At 46.8% G+C, this 21,453-nt stretch overlaps 10 protein-coding genes across 10 annotated transcripts; 6 read left to right on the plus strand and 4 right to left on the minus strand.

The window, feature by feature from the left end:
• Positions 1 to 1,342: 1,342 nt before the first annotated feature.
• On the plus strand, positions 1,343 to 1,837 carry N7469_008740 (bZIP transcription factor; the record flags this gene model as incomplete). Its single annotated transcript, XM_056647658.1, has 1 exon — positions 1,343 to 1,837. One exon carries the CDS (start codon positions 1,343 to 1,345, stop codon positions 1,835 to 1,837), a length of 495 nt encoding a protein of 164 aa, XP_056497423.1.
• A 902-nt stretch (positions 1,838 to 2,739) lies between these two features.
• Positions 2,740 to 4,359, plus strand: N7469_008741 (uncharacterized protein; the record flags this gene model as incomplete). The annotated part of the gene is made up of 8 exons (XM_056647659.1): positions 2,740 to 2,837; positions 2,913 to 2,960; positions 3,051 to 3,180; positions 3,234 to 3,277; positions 3,333 to 3,432; positions 3,506 to 3,862; positions 3,944 to 4,022; positions 4,079 to 4,359. The coding sequence occupies 8 exons, from the start codon at positions 2,740 to 2,742 to the stop codon at positions 4,357 to 4,359; spliced, it is 1,137 nt and encodes a 378-aa protein (XP_056497424.1).
• A 554-nt stretch (positions 4,360 to 4,913) lies between these two features.
• On the minus strand, positions 4,914 to 5,567 carry N7469_008742 (MARVEL domain-containing protein; the record flags this gene model as incomplete). The annotated part of the gene is made up of 3 exons (XM_056647660.1): positions 4,914 to 5,058; positions 5,130 to 5,415; positions 5,492 to 5,567. The coding sequence occupies 3 exons, from the start codon at positions 5,565 to 5,567 to the stop codon at positions 4,914 to 4,916; spliced, it is 507 nt and encodes a 168-aa protein (XP_056497425.1).
• A 1,280-nt stretch (positions 5,568 to 6,847) lies between these two features.
• On the minus strand, positions 6,848 to 7,586 carry rcf1 (respiratory supercomplex assembly factor RCF1; the record flags this gene model as incomplete). The annotated part of the gene is made up of 3 exons (XM_056647661.1): positions 6,848 to 7,263; positions 7,355 to 7,425; positions 7,546 to 7,586. The coding sequence occupies 3 exons, from the start codon at positions 7,584 to 7,586 to the stop codon at positions 6,848 to 6,850; spliced, it is 528 nt and encodes a 175-aa protein (XP_056497426.1).
• Positions 7,587 to 8,325: 739 nt separating this feature from the next.
• Positions 8,326 to 10,099, plus strand: N7469_008744 (threonine dehydratase, biosynthetic; the record flags this gene model as incomplete). The annotated part of the gene is made up of 2 exons (XM_056647662.1): positions 8,326 to 8,508; positions 8,582 to 10,099. The coding sequence occupies 2 exons, from the start codon at positions 8,326 to 8,328 to the stop codon at positions 10,097 to 10,099; spliced, it is 1,701 nt and encodes a 566-aa protein (XP_056497427.1).
• Positions 10,100 to 10,702: 603 nt separating this feature from the next.
• N7469_008745 (50S ribosomal protein L36) lies at positions 10,703 to 11,121 on the plus strand (the record flags this gene model as incomplete). Its single annotated transcript, XM_056647663.1, has 3 exons — positions 10,703 to 10,852; positions 10,952 to 10,986; positions 11,082 to 11,121. 3 exons carry the CDS (start codon positions 10,703 to 10,705, stop codon positions 11,119 to 11,121), a joined length of 225 nt encoding a protein of 74 aa, XP_056497428.1.
• A 449-nt stretch (positions 11,122 to 11,570) lies between these two features.
• Positions 11,571 to 14,159, plus strand: N7469_008746 (elongation factor G; the record flags this gene model as incomplete). The annotated part of the gene is made up of 4 exons (XM_056647664.1): positions 11,571 to 11,770; positions 11,834 to 11,945; positions 12,011 to 14,037; positions 14,105 to 14,159. The coding sequence occupies 4 exons, from the start codon at positions 11,571 to 11,573 to the stop codon at positions 14,157 to 14,159; spliced, it is 2,394 nt and encodes a 797-aa protein (XP_056497429.1).
• A 471-nt stretch (positions 14,160 to 14,630) lies between these two features.
• Positions 14,631 to 16,637, minus strand: N7469_008747 (major facilitator superfamily domain-containing protein; the record flags this gene model as incomplete). Its single annotated transcript, XM_056647665.1, has 10 exons — positions 14,631 to 14,772; positions 14,836 to 14,938; positions 14,997 to 15,280; positions 15,342 to 15,425; positions 15,476 to 15,652; positions 15,705 to 15,788; positions 15,858 to 16,021; positions 16,103 to 16,227; positions 16,293 to 16,370; positions 16,457 to 16,637. 10 exons carry the CDS (start codon positions 16,635 to 16,637, stop codon positions 14,631 to 14,633), a joined length of 1,422 nt encoding a protein of 473 aa, XP_056497430.1.
• A 1,092-nt stretch (positions 16,638 to 17,729) lies between these two features.
• On the plus strand, positions 17,730 to 19,453 carry N7469_008748 (NAD(P)/FAD-dependent oxidoreductase; the record flags this gene model as incomplete). The annotated part of the gene is made up of 7 exons (XM_056647666.1): positions 17,730 to 18,011; positions 18,078 to 18,236; positions 18,299 to 18,408; positions 18,468 to 18,627; positions 18,718 to 18,824; positions 18,885 to 19,193; positions 19,261 to 19,453. The coding sequence occupies 7 exons, from the start codon at positions 17,730 to 17,732 to the stop codon at positions 19,451 to 19,453; spliced, it is 1,320 nt and encodes a 439-aa protein (XP_056497431.1).
• A 1,129-nt stretch (positions 19,454 to 20,582) lies between these two features.
• On the minus strand, positions 20,583 to 21,314 carry N7469_008749 (Lipopolysaccharide-modifying protein; the record flags this gene model as incomplete). The annotated part of the gene is made up of 2 exons (XM_056647667.1): positions 20,583 to 21,251; positions 21,306 to 21,314. 2 exons carry the CDS (start codon positions 21,312 to 21,314, stop codon positions 20,583 to 20,585), a joined length of 678 nt encoding a protein of 225 aa, XP_056497432.1.
• Between the last annotated feature and the right edge of the window lie 139 nt (positions 21,315 to 21,453).

Consider the following 21,453-nt stretch of genomic DNA (forward strand, 5'->3'; position numbering starts at 1 on the left):
TATACTATCGTGTTCTAGGTCTTGCATTTCAAGCTATGTATAGTATTAGCATTGTACAATCTATTTGATATTCTTGATGAAGATTATTAAGTAGTAACCACCCATGGGTGTCTAGCAAAGTACTGTAGAAACCCATCAATCATATGATCTATCATACGATTGATTAGTCAATTTGACCTTGTCTAATCGTCATTCAATTGCACTTTACATATTTGTGTCTAGACCTCGACAGATCCAAGTTGAGACAAGCATGGTGATATTTCTGCACGAGCACATCAGTGTACAGTAGTCCCACGTAATCATAATAAACATGGCAAGGGCCAATAGTTCGTGCTTATCGTATGAGTGGGGTTGATTGGAATTCCAGACATAAGCACGTTAACCATACAGTACAAGTACATTAGTTGTAGCGTATCTAGTGTTGCGTAGAGTAGAAAATTGGCTGTCAGGTTGTGATGACATCATCGGTATTGCTCACCAATTCACCCTTGATTGCCACTCGCATCTCTTCCCGATCGATCATTGTTGTATACTGTACACAACCAAGTACAAGCGTATATACATACATAGCACAAGACTTGGTCTGCCAGGAAATACTATTGCGCGTCACGACTGGGGTATGTTCTTCTGAATTGCCAGGGTGTTGAAACCACTCCGGGTCACTATCGCATGTTCCCGGCCCCGCAATTCCAACTAAATGAGCATCATGGATCCTCGTTGAAAACGGGTCATCGAACAGGATCCGGCATGATGGCCCGTCCATCCAGACCCATCAACTCTCTGCTTTGTCCTTCGAGCGTTTTCTGCCCCGGATCTTTCTTGCTTCAGCTGCGGTTAACGGGTGCTTTTCCCGCCCAGGGGTGCAGGTGGCGAGCCCTCGGCCTGCGTCGCTTACTTCTTGGCTGGATGCAGTACAGTAGTATACTTACTTTCTATCGAATGAACGACCCTGGCAAGTCTGGATCTTGATATGGTGACGTAGTTGAGCAAACTAGCTTTATTTTCCTTGTTTAGCGGGAGATCCGGGGGATATATACCCTAGCTTGATCTTAATTCCAATCATTGCTTTTAGGAAGAAACGAATTCAATCCAATTGTTCTCTGCTGCTCGTGTCCAAGACAAAACCATACCATCTTCGAATTTCTCCCAAGTTTTAAGAACGTCCACGTCCTTGCGGGTTATAACCCATTCTTTTCCCCCCACGAAGCTATTCACAGTACAACTTGGAAGTTCATACTGTGTGATCACCATCGTACCACGACCAATTGTCCTATCAAGTAACTTTATCTACTCGGTCATTGCATACTCTACAATAATATACAACTCTTGAATATCAGCAACAATGCCACGCGACCAGGTCGACCGCATCAGCCCCGAACGAGCAAAGCACCTCGAGCGAAACCGAATCGCCGCAAACAAATGCAGACTCAAGAAAAAGAGAGAACACCAAGCAATCCAAAATTCCCTTCATAACGAAACAGCTCGACATGACTCTCTTATGGCCGAATTAAATACCCTCCGTGAAGAAATCTGGACGCTGAAGAATACCGTTTTTGCACACGCAAGCTGCAATGATCACCATATCAATCGACAATTAGCCAGTATGAGCGAGAATCTTGTCGGTGCAAGCCCAGACCAGCTCCAGATACCCTCCCCAACACTTTCTTCTCCAAGCTGGTCGGATGGATCTGCGGTGGGGAATAGTAGGAAAGGGTCGAATGCGGATTCGGAGGCTTCGGAAAGTCAACTCTTTACTGATCCAGCTCTTTATGACGCGAGTTTCGATGGGATGGGTGAATTCTCATTTGATCGACTCATCGATATGGAAAATACCTAATGGGTGTAATTCTTTGACTATGTATTTATTTTGGCTTATTCACAAGTTCGGTGTTGGGATTTGGGCGGATTCCATGACAAATTCTTCTTGATGTTATATAATACCCTTCAGCTAACTACCAAAATCGCATGAAAGTCGAGCTGGACTCGATAATTCAATATATTAAAAATATTGTCCAACCTACTCTACACATGTAATACAAGTAGCCCTACGACAGTCCTTCCAGAATGATGCATCCTCATCACAGGAGCTTGGGCCGCATCCTAAATGCTGCTACAGTGGGAAAGCCGCCGCAAATCAGGGCTATCATCCATGAGAATGACGAGAGTGGTACACATTCCACCACTCACATCATCAGGAAAAAATCAAGCAAGGACACCACAATCGAGACACGCGGGGCGCCTGACAAAAGAGAGGAAGAAGCCCACACGTTCATTCGCCCGGAAAAAATGACCGTCCATTCAACGGCCTGGAAGCCTGGAGATCGTGTGGGCCTGCAGAAATGAGCACGGCGAACGACATGTCACTACTTGAATGTGTTGCCCGTTCTTTTTCGATGTCCTTCGTTCACACTCGTTCAAGTTTCTTATGACTTGGTTCTCCAGCCGCTGATGTAAATGATCCTCATCAGGCATTTGGTGCCCCCCGCCTAAGAACACCCTCCCAACTGAATCATCTACATTGTATTATATTGCCACTTGGTGTGCATGTGGAGAGCACAATACTTTTTATTTTATATAATATTTATCTGTTTTCCGAGAGTCGCCACTCGTTCTATTTCCTACTAGTTACTGGGATCAACCCCGTATTCCTGTTCTCACTATCTGCATAGTGAACTTTGCGAAGTGCTGCATTTTATAGCGAATGTCTTGACAAGCGTATTTCTTGTTTATGCGACGATCATGTCAGATCCTCTAGGCCAAACGACAACCCCCGGCCGGGAAATGGCCCAGTTCTCCCAGAAGGTTATTATGGGCGCACCATTTGAGACAACAGAGAGGTATGCAGATGATAGAATAGAATACTTGATATTATAGACTCTTGGAAATGTAGCTATTTACTAATCGAATTTCAGATATACCGACTTAGTCCCAATAGGAATGGGTGTCTCAGGATTAGTCTGGTATGACTAGGAATTCCTATAAGCCAGTATACCATGGCAGATCAGGATGGAGAATCGGTATCATGGCTGACTGTGAGATTTTTTGTTTAGTTCTGCTCGCGATCAGATTTCTAACACAAAGCTGGCCGTGAAGAAGCTCAGCGAGCCTTTCAAGTCGGACAATATTGCGAAACACATGTTTCGCGAAGTCAAGCTGTTGAAGCAATTGCAGCATGAGAATGTTTGTCATCATTCCCTCATCGAACATTGCAATCTAACTTTGATTGCTTGCAGGTCATTCACTTAAATGATATCTTCATTTCGCCATCCGAAGACATGTAAGTGGTGCATATGCATGTGTTGAAACCGATACAAAGCTAACTTATACGATAGATACCTCGTGACAGATCTCATGGCAACAGATTTGAGCTCATTATTAAAAACAAAGAAAGTTGACGAGCAATTCTCTCAATACTTCTTGTATCAATTGATGGTACGAAAATATAGTCCTTCCATAACGTCACTCGCCAGCACGAAAACACCAATACTAACCCTCTCTAACATAGCGAGGTCTCAAATATGTGCATTCAGCAGGTGTCATTCATCGTGATCTCAAGCCAAGCAACATCCTAATAAATGAAAATTGCGACCTGAAAATATGCGACTTTGGCCTCGCGCGTGTACAGGAAGCTCAAATGACAGGCTACGTGTCGACGAGGTACTACCGCGCTCCAGAGATTATGCTTACATGGAGGAGATACAATGAAAAGGTCGATATATGGAGTGCGGGTTGTATCTTTGCTGAGATGATTATCGGCAAGCCGCTGTTCCCAGGAAAGAATCATATCAATCAGTTTATGGTGATTATGCAAATTCTTGGAAGTCCACCTGAAAACGTGATTGCACACATTACGAGTGAAAATGTAAGTAGTGGCTCTTGGGAAGACGCAAAAAAGACGAGACTGGACCTTGAGAAACGATGATATCTAACCTCCCTGCTTTAGACCATGGCTTTCATCAAATCCTTACCGGATAAACCCCGTCAGTCTTTATCAAAGATCATGCCAAACGCAAGTATCAAGGGTGGGCTCATTCACATCTAAGCAGTGTCAATACAGCTTTCTAATATGACATACTAGCAACGACCTTATTGGACAAAATGCTCCAACTTGATCCAGAAGAACGCATCACCGCAGAAGAGTGTCTTCAATCGCAATTCCTCGAACCATACCATGACCCAGACGACGAACCAGTTGCAACAGAGAAATGCGATTGGGCATTCCTGGAAGCAGATTTACCGGCAGATATGTGGAAGACGGTCATGTATGCAGAGGTACTGCGATACCATGAGAAAGGCAGTTGTTCTACAAATCTGGCATCGAAATTCGTACCCGACATACCGGGATTGAATATCGTCTAGAAGATTCAGCTACCCAGCTATCCAGCCATGCTGCCACTCGTTTGGAATTTCGGCATTTCAACATGTAGCGTTTCACAGGCGAAATCTTGGGAGTGTTATTACACTTTTCTTTTTATTTTCTGCTTTTCACATTTCACTCCAGCGTGTACTTGCCCATTGCCTGTGATATCCCATCTGCTCAATTGAATTTCGATCATGGTTACTTTTATATTGTCTTCTATGCATTTTATTTTCTTCTTTGCCTTGTCTTCTTCTGTGTCAACTTTTGAGATACTAGTCTTCATTAGGAATATTGATTATGAAATTACCTATTATAGGTATAATACGTCGATATCATCACGCAAGCCAAACCTCGTAAAAGCCACGCCAGAAAAACAAGTAGCAACAAAACAAGTAGCAACGATTCAACACACAGTTATACACTCATCATATCTTCGTGAATTGAGGCGAAGTACACCGAGTATTAACAGAACCAGCTCAGTCCCAGTATTAGGTTAGGAGTAGTCGTTACAGCGCGAAAGTACAGCATTTTGAATCCGCAGATCGAGAGCTGCTTAAACTTCCTCAGAAGCACTGGTGACTTCCGAAACAGGAGGTTGAGCCTGTTCCTGCTGCTGACCGTTCTGGTGATTCTTGCTGTTTTGGCGGGAATTCTTGAGGTCGACGATAGCGAAGAAATTGGTGAAGACGAAGAGTGCCCTAAATGATACATTCAAAATTAGTTATACGCATCTATGGAGTATTATTTTGATTAATTATATTTAACTCACCACTCAACTGCTGCAACAACAATCAACGCCTGCAGTCCGTGGCAGCTAGGGTATGTGCAGGCACTGGGCTTAGGAATCAATGCGGCCAGGGCAATCCAACCACTCAGCCAGAGGCACATGGTCACGATCTCAACGAAAGGAATCACATATTCATGTGAGATACGAGGGAGCCAGAGAGGAGCGAGACCGAGGTAGGGCACTGCGACGACGGTGGTCCAGCAGCCGTTGAAAAGCATGAAATAGATGACATTTGAGAAAGACCAAGAGTCGTAAAGTGTACCGATGACTGGTTGAATGTTAGTTAGGAGATTCTGAATCGCCTGACTCGAGGTGTCGTAGAGGTATAAAAGGATTGAACGAACCATATGCGCTTAGTCCGATAGTTGCCAGGGCAAAAATTGCCTGGACAATTCGGAGGGGGTAGACCCAGGAAAGCATGGTGTATGATGAAAATGCGTTTCAGGTTTGATTTGAAATATAGATCGAAAGTGTAACACTCGTGTCAATGCTTGACTTGGATCAGGTCAGGTCCAGGAAGGTCTAAAGTTGGGCTGGGATGATAGTGTACGGGGATGAGAAGTCAAGATCCACCCCGTGAGCAACGGGCGTCAACAGAGTTATATACCTAATAGCAACAGGACCCGCAAAATCTGGATTCAAGAAATGAACTAAACAAAAGAAGAAAAATTCAAAAATCAGAAAAAAATCAATAGCTCCGCAGCCGAGGCCTCGTAAACCCTGTGGCGAGACGTCATAAGAAGACGGAATGCTAGAAGTGCCTCGGAGTTTGGGCTGACCCTGCAGGAAGAAGTACGGGAAGAACCCGGTGCAGTGGACCATGAACTACCAGATGGGGTTGAATGAAAAGTAGGGATCCATTGGACTAGATTTTTAGGGGAAATCATGATGGAGTTCAAGGGCTGAGAGAACCACCTCGGCACGCCGAGATAATCAATTCCATCCGGAATGATCCCGGGGATGTACATACTATGTAGTAATTTCTACATCTTAATATTCTCTTAGGATAATGAATTCTTTTCTTCTTGAGAGCCTTACGTTTTATTCTGTTTTCTTCTGTATCCCCGCCTTTTGTTTAACTTTGCAGTAACTCAAAATTGGAGAGAAAAAGCAGTAGGGCAAACTCAGTCGAGAGTCGATGTCGCTCCCCGTCGATCTCACATGCAAACCCGAGGATTGCCCAATTAGGAAATATCATGGCGATCATCGGATCCGCCGAGAGACTTTTGGAACGATGCTTGTTCAGTCAGGCCAGGGGAACTATTCTCTTGATTTGTTAGAAATTGACCGATGGGTTATATTCACATTCTAGATCGTGTGTGTTGTATCTTCCGTTTGTGGCGTGCTACAACAACAACATATTATGATAGTATGTATGTGTACATCAGATGTCCCGAGATGTGACGAGTGACTTCATAGTCTTAATCCGATCGCTTAATGACAAGTTTTGGTATTAGTTACTAGTAGTGTCAGTCTAACCTGATCGTCGTGACCAGCAATGACTTCAGACAAAACAAGACTACATTCCGCTAATGAAGATTGCAGTGCGGAGATGGTGATGTGCATTCTATATACAGCAAAACAATAACTTGAAAGACCAACAACCATAATTTACACGTGCAAAGGATTCAAATCCCTGCACCTCAGACTCTAGTACATACATACATACAGTCCTGTAGTAGTACTCGGAATATTACGAATCACTTCCGGCTGTCCAACAAGACCCTAACAGCATCCAAAACCCCAACAGACTTCTGATCCGCAGGTTCAATCGCCGCACGAGCCGCATCAGGTTGATCAATCTTCTTCCCTTCTTTGGCCGCCGCCTCAATAGCCGCATGACGCTCTCGCCACTCACGATCCTCCTTGTCACGAATCTCCAGTTCTCGCAACCACGCATCCCGTTTCTCTTGCGACTTGCGCTCTTCGACCGCCTGCTCGAATTCGCGCCGTTGCTTGCGTTCTGTCTTGTAGTACATTCCTCCTGCGACGAGTGCGACTAGGGTGAATGCCTGTGCGTAGATACGGGCGCGGAACATCCGGTTCATTTCAACTGAGTCGCCGGCTTTCATGGATCGATAGGCGCGGTAGAGGGCGTAGCATGTTGCGGCGCATCCTTGGATGAGTTAGTACTTTAATTTGGTGTGGCAAGGCGGGTGGGAGGGCATGATAGGTATTCGTAGGTGTTAATAGAATGGGTGACGGACCTAGAGGGATGAGAGGTTCTTCCTTGAGACGTCTGGTGAATTTCTGGACGCCGGATTCCTCACGGAATTGTCTGGACAGGGAAAAAGCTGTTAGCGAAGTCCTCTTTACAATGGTATCCCACCGCCCTGATTTAGGCACGCGGGCACGCGGACTAGCAATCTAGTGGACTGCTGAATGCTTATAGACGTACGGGTGGTCGTCAAAAGACGAAGGGACAGACTCGCCGCTCATGATGGCTGGTGATTGAGCTGTCGGAGACGAGATTGTGGTGGTACGATGAGACCAAAGACCAATTCAGGACGAAACAGAGTGGGTCGGTGCACTCCGGATACCAACAACCAATCTAGACGCGATTGGAGCTGGATATTCTTGAGGTTGCGGGGGACACGCGAGAGTTGATCAGGCGGAGATGACGTCGCGGGGAGTTTTTCTGTCAAGCGCGGCCGAAAAAGGACGGGCACAGTTGAGGATTTGTAGAACAGAGGGTTAATGGAAATAGATAGGTCATGGTAATTGCATTAGATACTATCTGACGTCCTTCTTGAGGCTATCTAATAGAGTACACATGCTATTCAAGTCAAAATTTCAACCATTGCTTCTCCGATCTTGTTATATGCGCTGGTCATGCTAAGCAATGCTGGCTTGACCGCCATCGACAGACTGTATACATCCTGGGCATCAAACATCATTCTGGGTTACACGACATGACCAAATGATGCTTTGATGCCCAGAGAGCTCTTAGAAAGGAATGCACTTTCAATTAAAAGCCCAGCCCTCCCCCAGACAAATAATGAAATCTCCACACAATCCATTATCACGTCAATTCATAGGGCGGGCATTGATGACTAAGTGCTCCGATCTCGTCCCGCCAAAAAAAAAAGAGTCACAACTCGAATTTCCCTGTCTTTCCTGCAATTGATTTGTTCTTCGTTGCCCTGGAAAGGTTTCGTGGAATATCAATATCCTGACCATGTCTGACGAGCCATCTACTAATGGTGTCACTACACCCACCACCCCTAAGCGGAGTGGTCTCGCCTTGACCGAGTATACCGCCGCCCAAACACCCCCCTCCGAGCGGGCAGATCGTGTCCCCGGATTGCCTCCTAACTGGGGCATCCCAGAGGCCTTTTTGTTGCCCAATGGATATCCAGACGTGAGGAGAATCCCACCGTCGTTGATCTAAATATTGTATGTGAAATTGTTGGCTAATTGCTTGGTGACTACAGTATCTTCGTTTGATCTTGACTTCCCGTGTGTACGATGTGATTGATGAGACCCCACTACACCATGCTGTGAACCTGAGCAACCGTTTCGAAAGCCGGGTGCTTCTCAAGCGGGAAGATCTTCTTCCTGTCTTCAGCTTCAAGCTCCGTGGTGCTTATAATAAGATGGCTCATCTCAACAATGAGCAGCGGTGGAAGGGTGTCATTGCCTGCTCTGCTGGTAACCATGCCCAGGGTGTTGCCTTCTCCGCTCGCAAGTTAAGAATCCCTGCAACTATTGTCATGCCTGCCGGAACCCCGGCTATCAAGCACCTCAACGTCGCCCGTCTGGGTGGTAGCGTTGTTCTCCATGGAAATGATTTCGATGCCGCCAAGGACGAGGCTCACCGGTTGGAGAAGCAGCACGGTCTCACCAGTATCCCGCCATTCGACGATCCCTATGTCATTGCTGGTCAAGGTACCATCGGTATGGAGTTGCTGCGCCAAGCCAACCTCGATAAGCTGGAGGCCGTCTTCTGTGGTGTCGGCGGTGGCGGTCTGATTGGCGGTATCGGCGTCTACCTGAAGCGCATTGCGCCTCAGGTCAAGGTTATTGGTGTCGAGGCCTACGATGCTAATGCCATGGCTCAGTCCCTTGACGAAGGTACCCGCGTTTTCTTGAAGGAGGTTGGTCTCTTCGTTGATGGCGCTGCTGTCAAGTCCGTGGGAGAAGAGAACTACCGTGTTTGCCGGGAGGTTATCGACGAGGTTATCCAGGTTTCTACCGACGAAGTCTGCGCTGCTATCAAGGATGTCTTCGAGGACACGCGCTCCGTCGTCGAGCCTGCTGGTGCTCTCTCGCTGGCCGGCCTTAAGAAATACATTGCCAAGAACCCCAGCCCTGATCCCAGCCGGGAGCTTGTTGCTATTACCTCCGGCGCTAATATGGACTTCGATCGTCTGCGCTTCGTTGCTGAGCGTGCTGCGCTCGGCGAGCGAAAGGAGGCTCTCCTCAGCGTTAAGATCCCCGAGACTCCCGGTGCATTTGCCAAGCTTGTCGAGGTTATCCTCCCCCATGCTGTAACTGCATTCAGCTACCGGTATGCTCGTGATGATTCTGCAGACGTACTCATGGGCATCTCTTTATCTGCTCAAACCGGTCGTGACGACCTAGCTAAGATCATGGAAGAGCTCGAGAAGGCCGGCATGAGTGTCCATGACTTGAGTGATGACGAGCTTGTCAAGCGCCACGTTAGATTCTTAGTTGGCGGTCGCTCCGATGTCGCCGATGAGCGACTCTTTATGTTCGAGTTTCCCGAGCGCCCTGGAGCCCTGGCCAAATTCTTGACTACCCTTCGCCCCAACCAGAACATCTCTCTCTTCCACTACCGCAACTATGGTGGTGATGTTGGCAAGGTTCTTGCTGGCATCCAGTGTCCCACTGCAGAGAAGGAGGACTTGGAGTCCTTCCTTCGTGACTTGGGCTACCCATTCAGCGAGCATACCGACTCGCCCACTTACCAGACCTTCCTGCGGTCTTAGACGGGACATGAATTTTTAAGATTTTTTTTTCTTCTTACTGTGGATTTCGGACAGTGAGAGTCAATGGTTGATGATTCGTGATTTATTTTGTTTTAGCGGTTTAAAAGTGCAAACCCCATTTTGAAGTGCTTCTCCCCAGTTTGGCGTTAGGTCCCGATATAGACTGGGAATCAGAATTCGGTTCGACTGTATCATAGCTTCATGATGCTAATACATTGACATGACATACATTGATATCCTTTTCCTTACTGATTTCTTTCAGTATTCAATATCTCCTTCATCCGTTCTTCTGTATATTTACTGTATGGCCCCACTTATATTGTCCGGCCCGGCAAAACAGAAAACCCGAGCAACAATCTTCTGAGAACCCGCGGAGCATCATCAATCGCCAAATCCATTCGAGTGCCTTTACGCCTCTACATCGGAAAGTCGTGAGGCAGAGGAGACCTTTTAAACTATCCGTTCTCGATTCATCCGCATCTTTCGCCGTTATGTTCTCCCTACGCTCCGTTCTCGGAGCCCCCCGGCGCACTCCGCCAGCTCTTCCCCTCCGTCACTCGTCGATCTCTTCCCGGGGCTCTCTCCCTTCGTCCTTTCTCGCACATGGTTCAAAACAGCCTGACAAGGTTGCGCGGTAGCTCGAACCAGGATGGAAATGCTGTTGTGGCGAGCGTGGCTGCCTCGAGGCAGCTCGAGCAGGTCCGTGGAATGAAGACCAGATCTTCAGTGAAGCGACTCTGTGATGGTTGCAAGGTATGTCACAGACAGCAGTCGGCTGGGTGTAATCTTCTCAGGAAGGGCATTGCTCTATATCGAGCATACTAAGTTGAGAATACTAATACATGATCCTAGCCTGTCCGTCGCAAGAACCGTGTTTACATTATCTGGTATGTCATGGATAGCCATTCCTCCATAATATGAACAATATAGCGCAAATTTTCCGAAAGTCAGATTGCTAATGTCTCTTCTTTTTCTACTTTAGCTCCAAAAACCCCAAGCACAAGCAACGACAAGGCAAATAAGCGGGTTCCATAGTCCGCTCTCTTTGACGTGTAACATTTTGCTCCCTCCGTGATCCGATGGCAACTTCTAGATTCTTTGCATACGTGTTTCTAGCCCGAAGATTATGGGAAATTACTGGCGCTTGGGTTTTCTACTTGTACATTAGCTTGGGCCATGCATTGGTCTTTATATCCAATCCAATCTAGATCTTGCCTCTCTCTGCATACCTTTGACCCTTTGAATCAACTCAATTGAGTCCATTGCTACAATATCCATGCACATCAATATATCAATTGCATTCAAATCCCTTTTATACTCCGGCTTGTTCTTGTTGTAATTCGCCCGTCCTGACAGGCTGGCGTGCACGTGACGTGTTCCTGGCTTCCCCGAACTTTTTTTTTCCCGCAAAAACAAGCGCGACTTCACTCCATTTCGACTCGATCAATTCCGGTGTGAGTCGATTGTCGCCATGAGGTCTCCTTCTCTTGCACGGTTACAGTACCGTGCGGTGTCTGGTCTGACCAGAACCTCCCGTCTTCCCTCTCAGACTCTTCTGCGATCGCGATGCGCCTCCACGGCTGCTTTGCGGCCCTCCGGCGCTCCGGCTTATCAGTCGATTCTGAAGCAATGGGAGCAGCGACGCAATGCTTCTTCCACAGCGTCTGCGGTGTAAGATATATATATGCGCTTCTCTTTTCAGGACGCTCCAGATCTAACTTTTGTTGTCTATAGTCTTGAGGCCGCTGCGGCTAACCCGGAGACCCTGTCGCAAGCTGCCATCATCGACAACCTCGATCCCGTTGAGGCTGCTCGCCTGGATAAAGTTCGCAACATTGGTATTGCGGTATCTACTACCCCAGTGAATCCAGCATTATCATCTGCAAAGTCTAACGAAGGCATTTCTTACAGGCCCATATCGACAGTGGTAAGACCACCTGTACCGAGCGAGTCCTTTTCTATACTGGCCGTATCAAGGCCATCCACGAAGTCCGTGGCCGTGACAGTGTCGGTGCCAAGATGGATTCTATGGATCTGGAGCGTGAAAAGGGTATTACCATTCAGTCTGCCGCCACCTTCTGTGACTGGGTCAAGAAGGACAAGGAGGGCGTTGACCAGAAGTACCACGTCAACTTGATTGATACCCCCGGTCACATTGATTTCACCATCGAAGTTGAGAGAGCGCTGCGCGTTCTGGATGGTGCCGTCTTAATTCTCTGTGCCGTGTCCGGTGTTCAGTCTCAGACCATTACCGTCGATCGTCAAATGCGCCGTTACAACGTCCCCCGTATTTCCTTCGTCAACAAGATGGATCGCATGGGTGCCAACCCTTTCAAGGCTGTCGACCAGATCAACACTAAGCTTAAGATGCCCGCCGCCGCCGTCCAGGTCCCCATCGGTGCCGAGGATGAGTTCGAGGGTGTCGTCGATCTGATCACGATGAAGGCTATCTACAACGTCGGTGAAAGTGGTGAGGAACTCGTGGAGAAGGAGATCCCTGAGAAACTGATGGATACTGTCGCCGAGCGCAAAGCCATGCTCATCGAGACCCTGGCTGATGTCGATGATGAGATTGCTGAGCTCTTCCTTGACGAGAAGGAACCTACTCCTGATCAGCTCAAGGCTGCTATCCGCCGGGCCACCATCAGCCTCAAGTTCACTCCTGTCTTCATGGGCTCGGCGCTCGCCAACAAGTCTGTTCAGCCCATGCTGGATGGTGTTGTTGACTACCTTCCGAACCCCTCCGAGGTTGAGAACCTTGCTCTCGACCAGAAGCGTAACGAAGCATCTGTTAAGCTTGTTCCTTACAACGCACTTCCCTTCGTCGGTCTGGCTTTCAAGCTTGAAGAGAGCAACTTTGGCCAGCTGACCTACATCCGCGTGTACCAGGGTACTCTTCGCAAGGGTGCCAACGTCTTCAACGCTCGCAACAACAAGAAGGTCAAGGTTCCTCGTATCGTGCGCATGCACTCCAACGAGATGGAGGAGGTCAACGAAATTGGCGCTGGTGAAATTTGCGCAGTGTTCGGTGTCGATTGTGCTTCCGGTGACACTTTCACTGATGGTCAGCTGGGTTACAGCATGTCGTCCATGTTCGTTCCTGAGCCTGTCATATCCCTGTCCATCAAGCCCAAGCAAAGCAAGGACGCCGCCAACTTCTCCAAGGCCATGGCCCGTTTCCAGCGTGAGGATCCTACCTTCCGTGTGACCTACGACAGCGAGAGTGAGCAGACCATCATTTCCGGAATGGGTGAGCTGCACTTGGACATCTACGTCGAGCGTATGCGCCGTGAGTACCGTGTCGACTGCGAGACTGGCCAGCCTCAGGTTGCCTACCGTGAGACTATCGGTCACCGCGTCGACTTCGATCACTTGCTGAAGAAGCAGACTGGTGGTGCTGGTGACTATGCCCGTGTCATGGGCTGGATGGAGCCCACCGGCTCCCTCGAGGAGAACAAGTTCGAGGAGCAAATTGTCGGAGGTTCCATCTCCGAGAAGTTCCTGTACGCTTGCGAGAAGGGTTTCAATTTGTCTTGCGAGAAGGGTCCTTTGATCGGCCACAAGGTCTTGGGTACCCGCATGGTTGTTAACGACGGTGCTACCCACATGACTGATTCGTCCGAAATGGCTTTCAAGAACGCTACCCAGCAAGCCTTCCGCAAGGCTTTTGCCGAGAGTAACCCGGCTGTCCTTGAGCCTCTGATGAAGACTGTTGTCACCGCTCCCTCTGAGTTCCAGGGTGATGTTATCGCTCTGCTGAACAAGCGCGGTGCCACTATCAACGATACTGAGACTGGCGTCGACGAGTTTACCATTTATGCCGACTGCTCCCTGAACGGCATGTTCGGTTTCAGCTCCAACCTCCGTGCCGCCACCCAGGGTAAGGGTGAATATACCATGGAGTTCAGTCACTACGAGAAGGCTCCCCCACAGGTCCAGTATGTCCCCTCCTCCGCTCAAATTCCAGACTGTATCCCCGTACTAACCAAATCTCCCACCTCACAGGAAAGAACTTATTGCCAAGTATCTGAAGGACCAGGCTGCGCGCAACAAGAAATAAGAAGTATAATCAATCAGTCTCCAACATCGTCGATATCTCCCACCGGCCAGCTCTCAATATTCTCCTTGTACCATTTCCTCCCCCGATCAACCCCCTGCCGGCTTTCGACGGTGTCCATGTCTAGATGCATCCGAAAAAATAGATCGGACACAGCAGCGCCACGTCCGGTGTTACGTGGAAATCGCTTTTGCTTTTATTTCTGGCGCTGTAAATCAAAACAGGTGTATTTTGCACTATATCATCTTGCGTCATTTGGGATATGTATTTTAAGATTAAAGATAAATTTACTTTCTACTCTCCTGTCTAACAATACACTGCATTTTTCGATTCTGAGAAGTTTACTATCTTGTGTTCATGACTTCGATATTATTCAACACGTCTATATCGATAGGCGATTTAGAGGTGCATTTGATACCAGTCCTAGAGTACTTTACTAGCATACTAGTACACATTAATTGCCAATGCATTCGATCAAGCACCTTCAACTTGAAGCTTCTCCGAGGCGGCAATTTGCTCTTCGGCGACAACATCCGCAGGGATTTTGTCCGGCGTCGTATTCACAAGCATTATCATAGGGATAAGAGCAGCACCAAGTAGACCAAACGTCACACCGCTAGAGTATCCACTGTCAGTTGATGCAAACGAGAGATGGAATGGGAATAATGATAAAACATACAATCCAATGATAGGGTCACTTGTCGTTTGAGTATTCATGCCATAGGCAATTGCTTGGCCCACAGCTTCGATACATCTAAAAGCAGCTCCATTGCGCACATTTTCTGAAAAGAACATCGTTAATATCGAAAGAAATCCCGAGAGAATCCGGGTAAAGCTCACCTTGAGCATCAGTTGCAAAAGAAGAAAGCAGCCAATACATATATGATTGTGATAATGGCCCGGTCGTTTGCACGAAGAAATAGGGCAAAAATGACTTTGCGTATAACTTATCGTCCCAGTCAATGTGACCGGGATTGTGACGGTCAAATTTGACTTGCATGATAATTGACCAGATGTAAACGCCCACGTTTAGAAGGACGACTGTGTACATTCCGACTTGGGCACGACGTCGTTGGCTTAGTTGTTTCATGTCCAGGATGAAACCGAGGGCGAAACAGCCGATGCTAAAAGACGAATGTGAATATTTGCTCACTTTTCAATATATTCCGTAGATCTCTTGCTTACATGCAGAAAAAGGGTGAAATTAAAGAGGAGAGGGCACGAGCGCGGACGGAGAAGTAGACTCCTAGATACGTGGACCAGGAACCGCTATGATGCTCGTTAGCTGTTTCTTTGATTTAGTTGGTTGCAACTCATACCTATAGAAGAATGACCATAAGGCCCACAATGAGGAAAGCATGATAAGTCTTGATGTAACTGTCTTCGCAATTCGTCTCAACTCTTGTTTCGTGGATAGAGTCTCAGCAGTGACAATCTTAGTTCCATCAGATCGGACAACGCGCTCAAAAGGAATGATCAAGAGTGCAAATGGTAGACTGATATCTAAGGTCAGAGCAAGAATTGGTTCTGAGATCCGAGATTACTCACGCGAGACACTCAATAATGACAAAGGCAACATAAGTATCGGGGGAAATTCCTCCGTCAGCACCTTTTTCGTTATTCTTCGCAAGGCTATCAGGATGTCTTGATCAGTACGCCTGTTGAGATGTCTCTAATTTCGACAGAAGTGCAATGACTTACTTGATTGCGCCTCCAACCAATTGTCCTAAGTTCCGCGATACAATCCACAACGCCAAATACTTTCCACGAGCACCAGATGGGGCAAGGGTCATGATAGCTCCAGCCTCGGCAACGTACCAGCATGCTGTTCCGATTCCACTGATAGCACCACTGAGAATAAGATACTAAAAGGCATGTTGTGTCAGAACCACTTGAGGACTGGTAATGCTGTTAGATATTTTAGAATATCAAAAAGGTCAACCTACCCATTGATTCCCAAATTTGCTGTTACAGTAGTAAGCAGAGCCCTGGATGGGGAAAGACATCGAGCCGATAACGAGAGCCCATTTGACGCCAATCTTGTTGACAATGGGACCACCCAAGAAGCAAACTAGAAAAAGAATCCTTCTGTCAGACGACGTGTTTATTTCGTTTGGGGGTTCCAGTTGTACATACCGACAGCCAGCATGGCGTATCTAATTGCCGTGGAGATATTGGACACTTGCGGAGTTGCGAGACCACCACCACCCAGCCCTAATCGAGTCATTTAATTTTCTATGCTATTTCGGTGGTAGGAGAAACGAATTGTTTCTTCTCCGACCTTGGAAATGTTGACTTACCCGTAATTGCATCTGACATAGCTGGACCACAGAATGCCTGGATGCTGAGCAGCACCATCTGCGTTAAACTATGCTGCCAGATTCGCTTCCATAGCGGTACATCGGCTCTATATTGCTCAATATCAACCCCGTGGGGGAGGTTGGTTATTTCCGTCTGTGTCTCGGGGGGATTCATCTTCATGGCCAGGGGAAGCAGAGGTTTTAACGTCCGTCATGGCGAAGTGTCTTCAGAAACAGTATTTCTAAGTATATGATGGAAAACTCGTTTGAAAGTGAGACTCTTGTCGATGCCACTACTAGGGGTGCAATGCATACCATGTCCGTTTATTTATACACTTCTTACTCCGCAAAAAAAAAGCTATCTTCGCTTATCTTCTTCGCGCTAAACTTAAGATTGGAGAGTTTGTCTCAACCGAGTCTCGGCTGAATGCATTCCCCACGTTCTCTCCGGATTTCATCCCGGTATTTGACTCCTTGGCGGAGATGTGAAGGTCCAGGCGGTAGTGCATATCTTATTTTACTTGATAGAAACAAATTGAGTCTCATGCAATGCATTTATCAGCAGTAATGATTCATATGAAGCACAATCGCCCTTTCTGGCTACCTAGTCAATGATCAATTCCTTGTTTCTAAGCGTTTATCAGTAGAAATGCTACGATAGTATTTAGTTTATCTCAAGATAAATGACCAGTAATGTCTTAATGCACTGTTATCATGGGGAGATACTACTATATCATGAGTACAGTCTCACGATGACTTTTATCCGGAATCACCCCGAGTGGATCGCCGGTAAATTCCCCACGTTCCCCTCACAATTCCCCGATTACGGTGCCATGGGGTTCTCAAACTCGAATTCGATATGAAGGTCCACGCGAAAGGAGGAAGACGCTAGTGTGTCTTTACTCCACATTCTGTGATATCCTCGCGTGTTGGCGCGATCCGCCATTGGTCGGGTGACTCACCAGAATCGACCCTGGTCCCATGCCCTAATGATGAACCTGGCGCTTGTTATCGTTGGTGGATTGGCGCAAACTAGTCTCGGGAGTCTTTGTGAAGCTGGACGAAATACTGCAGGTCCAACATCATCTCGACATTTCACATGACATGGCATGATTCGCTAAATGGGGAATTTTCGGTCGCTTTGATCGTTTCTGTTGTTCTCGTCCTCCAAGATAGGGACGAACTCATCATCTCCTCGGTTTAGTCTTGCGAGCTTTATTCTTGCAAGGTTATCGAGAATAAAAGTGCTTCTATTGTCATCGCTCAATATACCATGTCTCAATCAAGAACAAGCACGAAGGTCGTCGTTGTCGGAGGCGGCGGCACGATGGGCTCTTCGACCGCGCTGCATCTGATTCGATCTGGGTATACCCCGTCAAATATCACTGTGCTTGATGTTTATCCAATTCCGTCGGCGCAGTCTGCAGGATATGATCTCAATAAGATTATGAGCATTCGATTGCGCAACAAGGTAGATCTTCAGCTTAGCCTGGAGGCTCTTGACATGTGGAAGAATGATCCCTTGTTCAGGTCATATTTCCATAACGTTGGGATGGTGAGCCATCAAACTTTCCTTTCTCCGTGTCGAACCGAAAGAACACGTCCGCTGATATACTTCTAGATTGATTGCTCATCTTCAAAGGATGGGATAGCAAATCTTCGAACAAAGTTCCAGTCTCTTATTGACGCGAATGTCGGACTTGAAAAGACGAACTTTTTCCTCGATAGTGAAGATGAGCTATTGCAAAAGTTGCCACAATTCACGAAAGACCAGGTCAAGGTAAGTCGCCATACCGGTCTAGCTATTCGTGAGAAGGATATTGACGAGGTATCCAATACTAGGGGTGGAAAGGCTTGCTCTGCGGCGATGGAGGCTGGCTTGCTGCAGCTAAGGCCATAAATGCCGTTGGACAATATCTGAAAGATCAAGGTGTTAACTTTGGCTTTGGTCGGTATGTAGAAGGACCTCAAGGCAACAAAGCTCGGGTCTTTGACTGACGCGGAGTCTCAGTGCTGGCACTTTCAAGAAGCCTCTCTTTGCCACCGACAATGTCACTTGCATCGGTGTTGAGACGGTGGACGGGACCCAGTACCATGCAGATAAGGTGGTTCTGGCAGCTGGTGCTTGGAGCTCAACTTTGGTGGATCTCGACGACCAATGTGTCTCAAAAGTAAGTACACATAGGAGCTATGCTTGATAAAATTGGACACACTCTTCCCCTTTTGGAGTTTGTTCCTGACTTTGCATCTGACATTCTTAGGCTTGGGTGTTTGCTCATATCAAACTGACCCCAGAAGAAGCGGCTCGATATAAAGACATGCCGGTAGTCTATGACGGTGAATACGGGTTCTTTTTCGAGCCCAACGAGTAAGTGCCCGATTACTATAAGTCTCAGGGGACTTGACGATGCTGATACTTCGATGACAGACACGGAGTAATCAAAGTCTGTGACGAATTCCCAGGCTTCTCACGTTTCAAACAACACCAACCTTACGGTGCTTCCTCTCCCAAGCTCATCTCTGTTCCACGATCCCATGCCAAGCATCCAACAGACACTTATCCAGACGCGTCAGAAGTAACAATCCGAAAAGCCATTGCGAGATTCTTACCGCAATTCAAAAACAAGGAGCTTTTTAATCGATCAATGTGCTGGTGTACAGATACTGCCGACGCTAACTTGTTGATTTGCGAGCACCCCCAATGGAAGAATTTTATTCTAGCTACTGGGGATAGTGGGTGAGTTGAAGCAAAAACTGGCTATTGGTATTAGTAATGATCTATGCACTAATGCCAAATACACTAGACATTCATTCAAGATTCTTCCAAATATCGGCAAACACGTCGTTGAACTGATTGAGGGTACGCTCTCACAAGAACTAGCGGACTCGTGGAGATGGAGGCCTGGGGGTGACGCTCTTAAGTCTCGGCGTGCTGCTCCAGCGAAGGATCTTGCTGATATGCCGGGCTGGAAACATGAGCTTGATTCGAAGCTCTAATCTAGATGGCCTATGCAGGTATGTAGAAACTTACTCTAGCTGAAGCCTCTCATGTGCAACAGAAATATGGCAAGGTATTCATCAACTCAGATTTTGCTGTAAGATGGCTCACGTGCATTAAATGGAATTCAATTTGAATACTGTGATTCAAACACACTCTATGGACTATTCAGATAGTATTCGATAGTATTCCAGCTGTGAAAAGACTTAAAACTAGACATACTTCACACTAAATCACTAGCATATTATCGATGATGATTTACTTCTGGGAAATCCTAGTCAAAATCAGCCGGGTTAGTACAAGTTGGTAGTGCCCTAGCAGACTTCGAGTGCTGTCTATGTAATCCGGGTTCGACTCCTGGGCCTGGCCTTTTTCTTTTTCTTTTGCCTTAGTTGAGAGTATGCAGTTTAAATTATGTTCATCCCATTCGGAAATTCCGTTCTGTAGGTTGAGATTTGAAATCCGACAGTACGAGCTCTTTGCGACATATATAGCATTCCTTTTCTCTTTTTCTACTCATGGAGAAAGCATTCTGAGTCAGAAGGAAAGGAAGCAAGTAGGGCAAACTCTGGTGAATTCCTTTTTGGGAAACGGCAGCCCTAACTCTAATGTATTGATGTCTCAGTTATAGAGCACTATATATGTTGGGAGATGTTAATCATTAGGGTATGAAAGCTTCATGTTTATTTTTTTTTCAAACAACCTTATTTGTTGAGTAAGTTCACAGAAGTTATTTTATCAATACTTGTTTTTAAATATCTATCTGTTATTTTGATAACATTAAAGGTCCCACGCTAACCGCAAATCCATAATACATCCAGGTATAAGATTGTAGGTACAATCTTGAAATTTAATGCTTACTATTGACTACATTACCTCAAATTTCTAAGCCCACCTATCACGCTGCTACGCCGAGTGATAAGGGTGGACGCTCACGACTTTGCCTCATCTTTTTCAAATACTCGCCCCCTATAGCGCTCGATGCGCGAGCACCAATAATATTTCCCAGAAACCTGGATTTGAGCAGCGAAGTATGCGGGCGATTTGGTTGCTGCGTCAAGTAAGGACTAATCGTGTAGCTTCCAGATCTGATGAAATCTGCTAATATCTGGTTTTTCAATGTTAGTCTCAGACGAGAGGATCTTCGGTTGGTCGAATTATTTCAGCAGTCATACTTACAGGAAGTGGTCCTGTGTGCGATAGGGTGGTTGTATTCTTTTTGACAGCTCCATAGCATGGAATATCGCCGTCTGTATGATCATCGACTTGATTTAGGTCATCCTCTTCACTATCCTCCTCGCTATTTTTCCGGTTAAGCGTGGTTTGCAGTTCCTCTTTGCTGGGGAAAAGCGGCCAGTGAACGCATCGGACAGGCTTCGGCGCAAAAAGAAGACTTCCTTCATATTCATGCACCAGATCAGAGGTCACTGAATTTTCAGTCATGGGTTCAGGACTGTATTCGATCCCAGGTCGAAGATCAGGATCGCCGGGATTGAGCTCTGTCCAAAGGGGCTGAAGCCATTCATCGCGAATCTGAAAAAACTCAACTACAGTCTTTGCAATTTTCTCGTAAGTCTCGTTAGTGTCGACTAATTTCGTGACGCGGCTGTTCATATGCTTGTCTGTCTGGTATAGGACCTCGACAAAGAAGATCCCCATCTGGCTGGCTGGCACATCCCTTTCTATCCAGGCGCGAATGATTTGCATTAGTAGAAGGACCTTGTTGTAAGTCCATACAATGGGCTCTTCGGCCTTTTTCTTCTCTGGGGAGCCATGCTGAGTAGACTGTTCAACGTGCTTTTGGAATATGTCAGCTTCAAATCAAGAAAGATAACAATCTGGGGAACTTACCACGCTCATGTTACCTACAAGTTTCACGGTGTATGCTTGGATACTGGGCTTGAGTTTCCGATTAGTACGACTTTATCCGCGGCCTCGTTTCTTGATCTTCTGCTTGAAAAGGAATGAAGATGATGAACTAGAAGATGCGGTTCACGGG

The sequence above is a fragment of the Penicillium citrinum genome (assembly GCF_028827155.1).
Source record: "Penicillium citrinum strain IBT 23319 chromosome Unknown utg000008l:1.0-2707905.0:1.0-2709502.0, whole genome shotgun sequence".
In the NCBI taxonomy this organism is placed as follows: Eukaryota; Fungi; Ascomycota; class Eurotiomycetes; order Eurotiales; family Aspergillaceae; genus Penicillium; species Penicillium citrinum.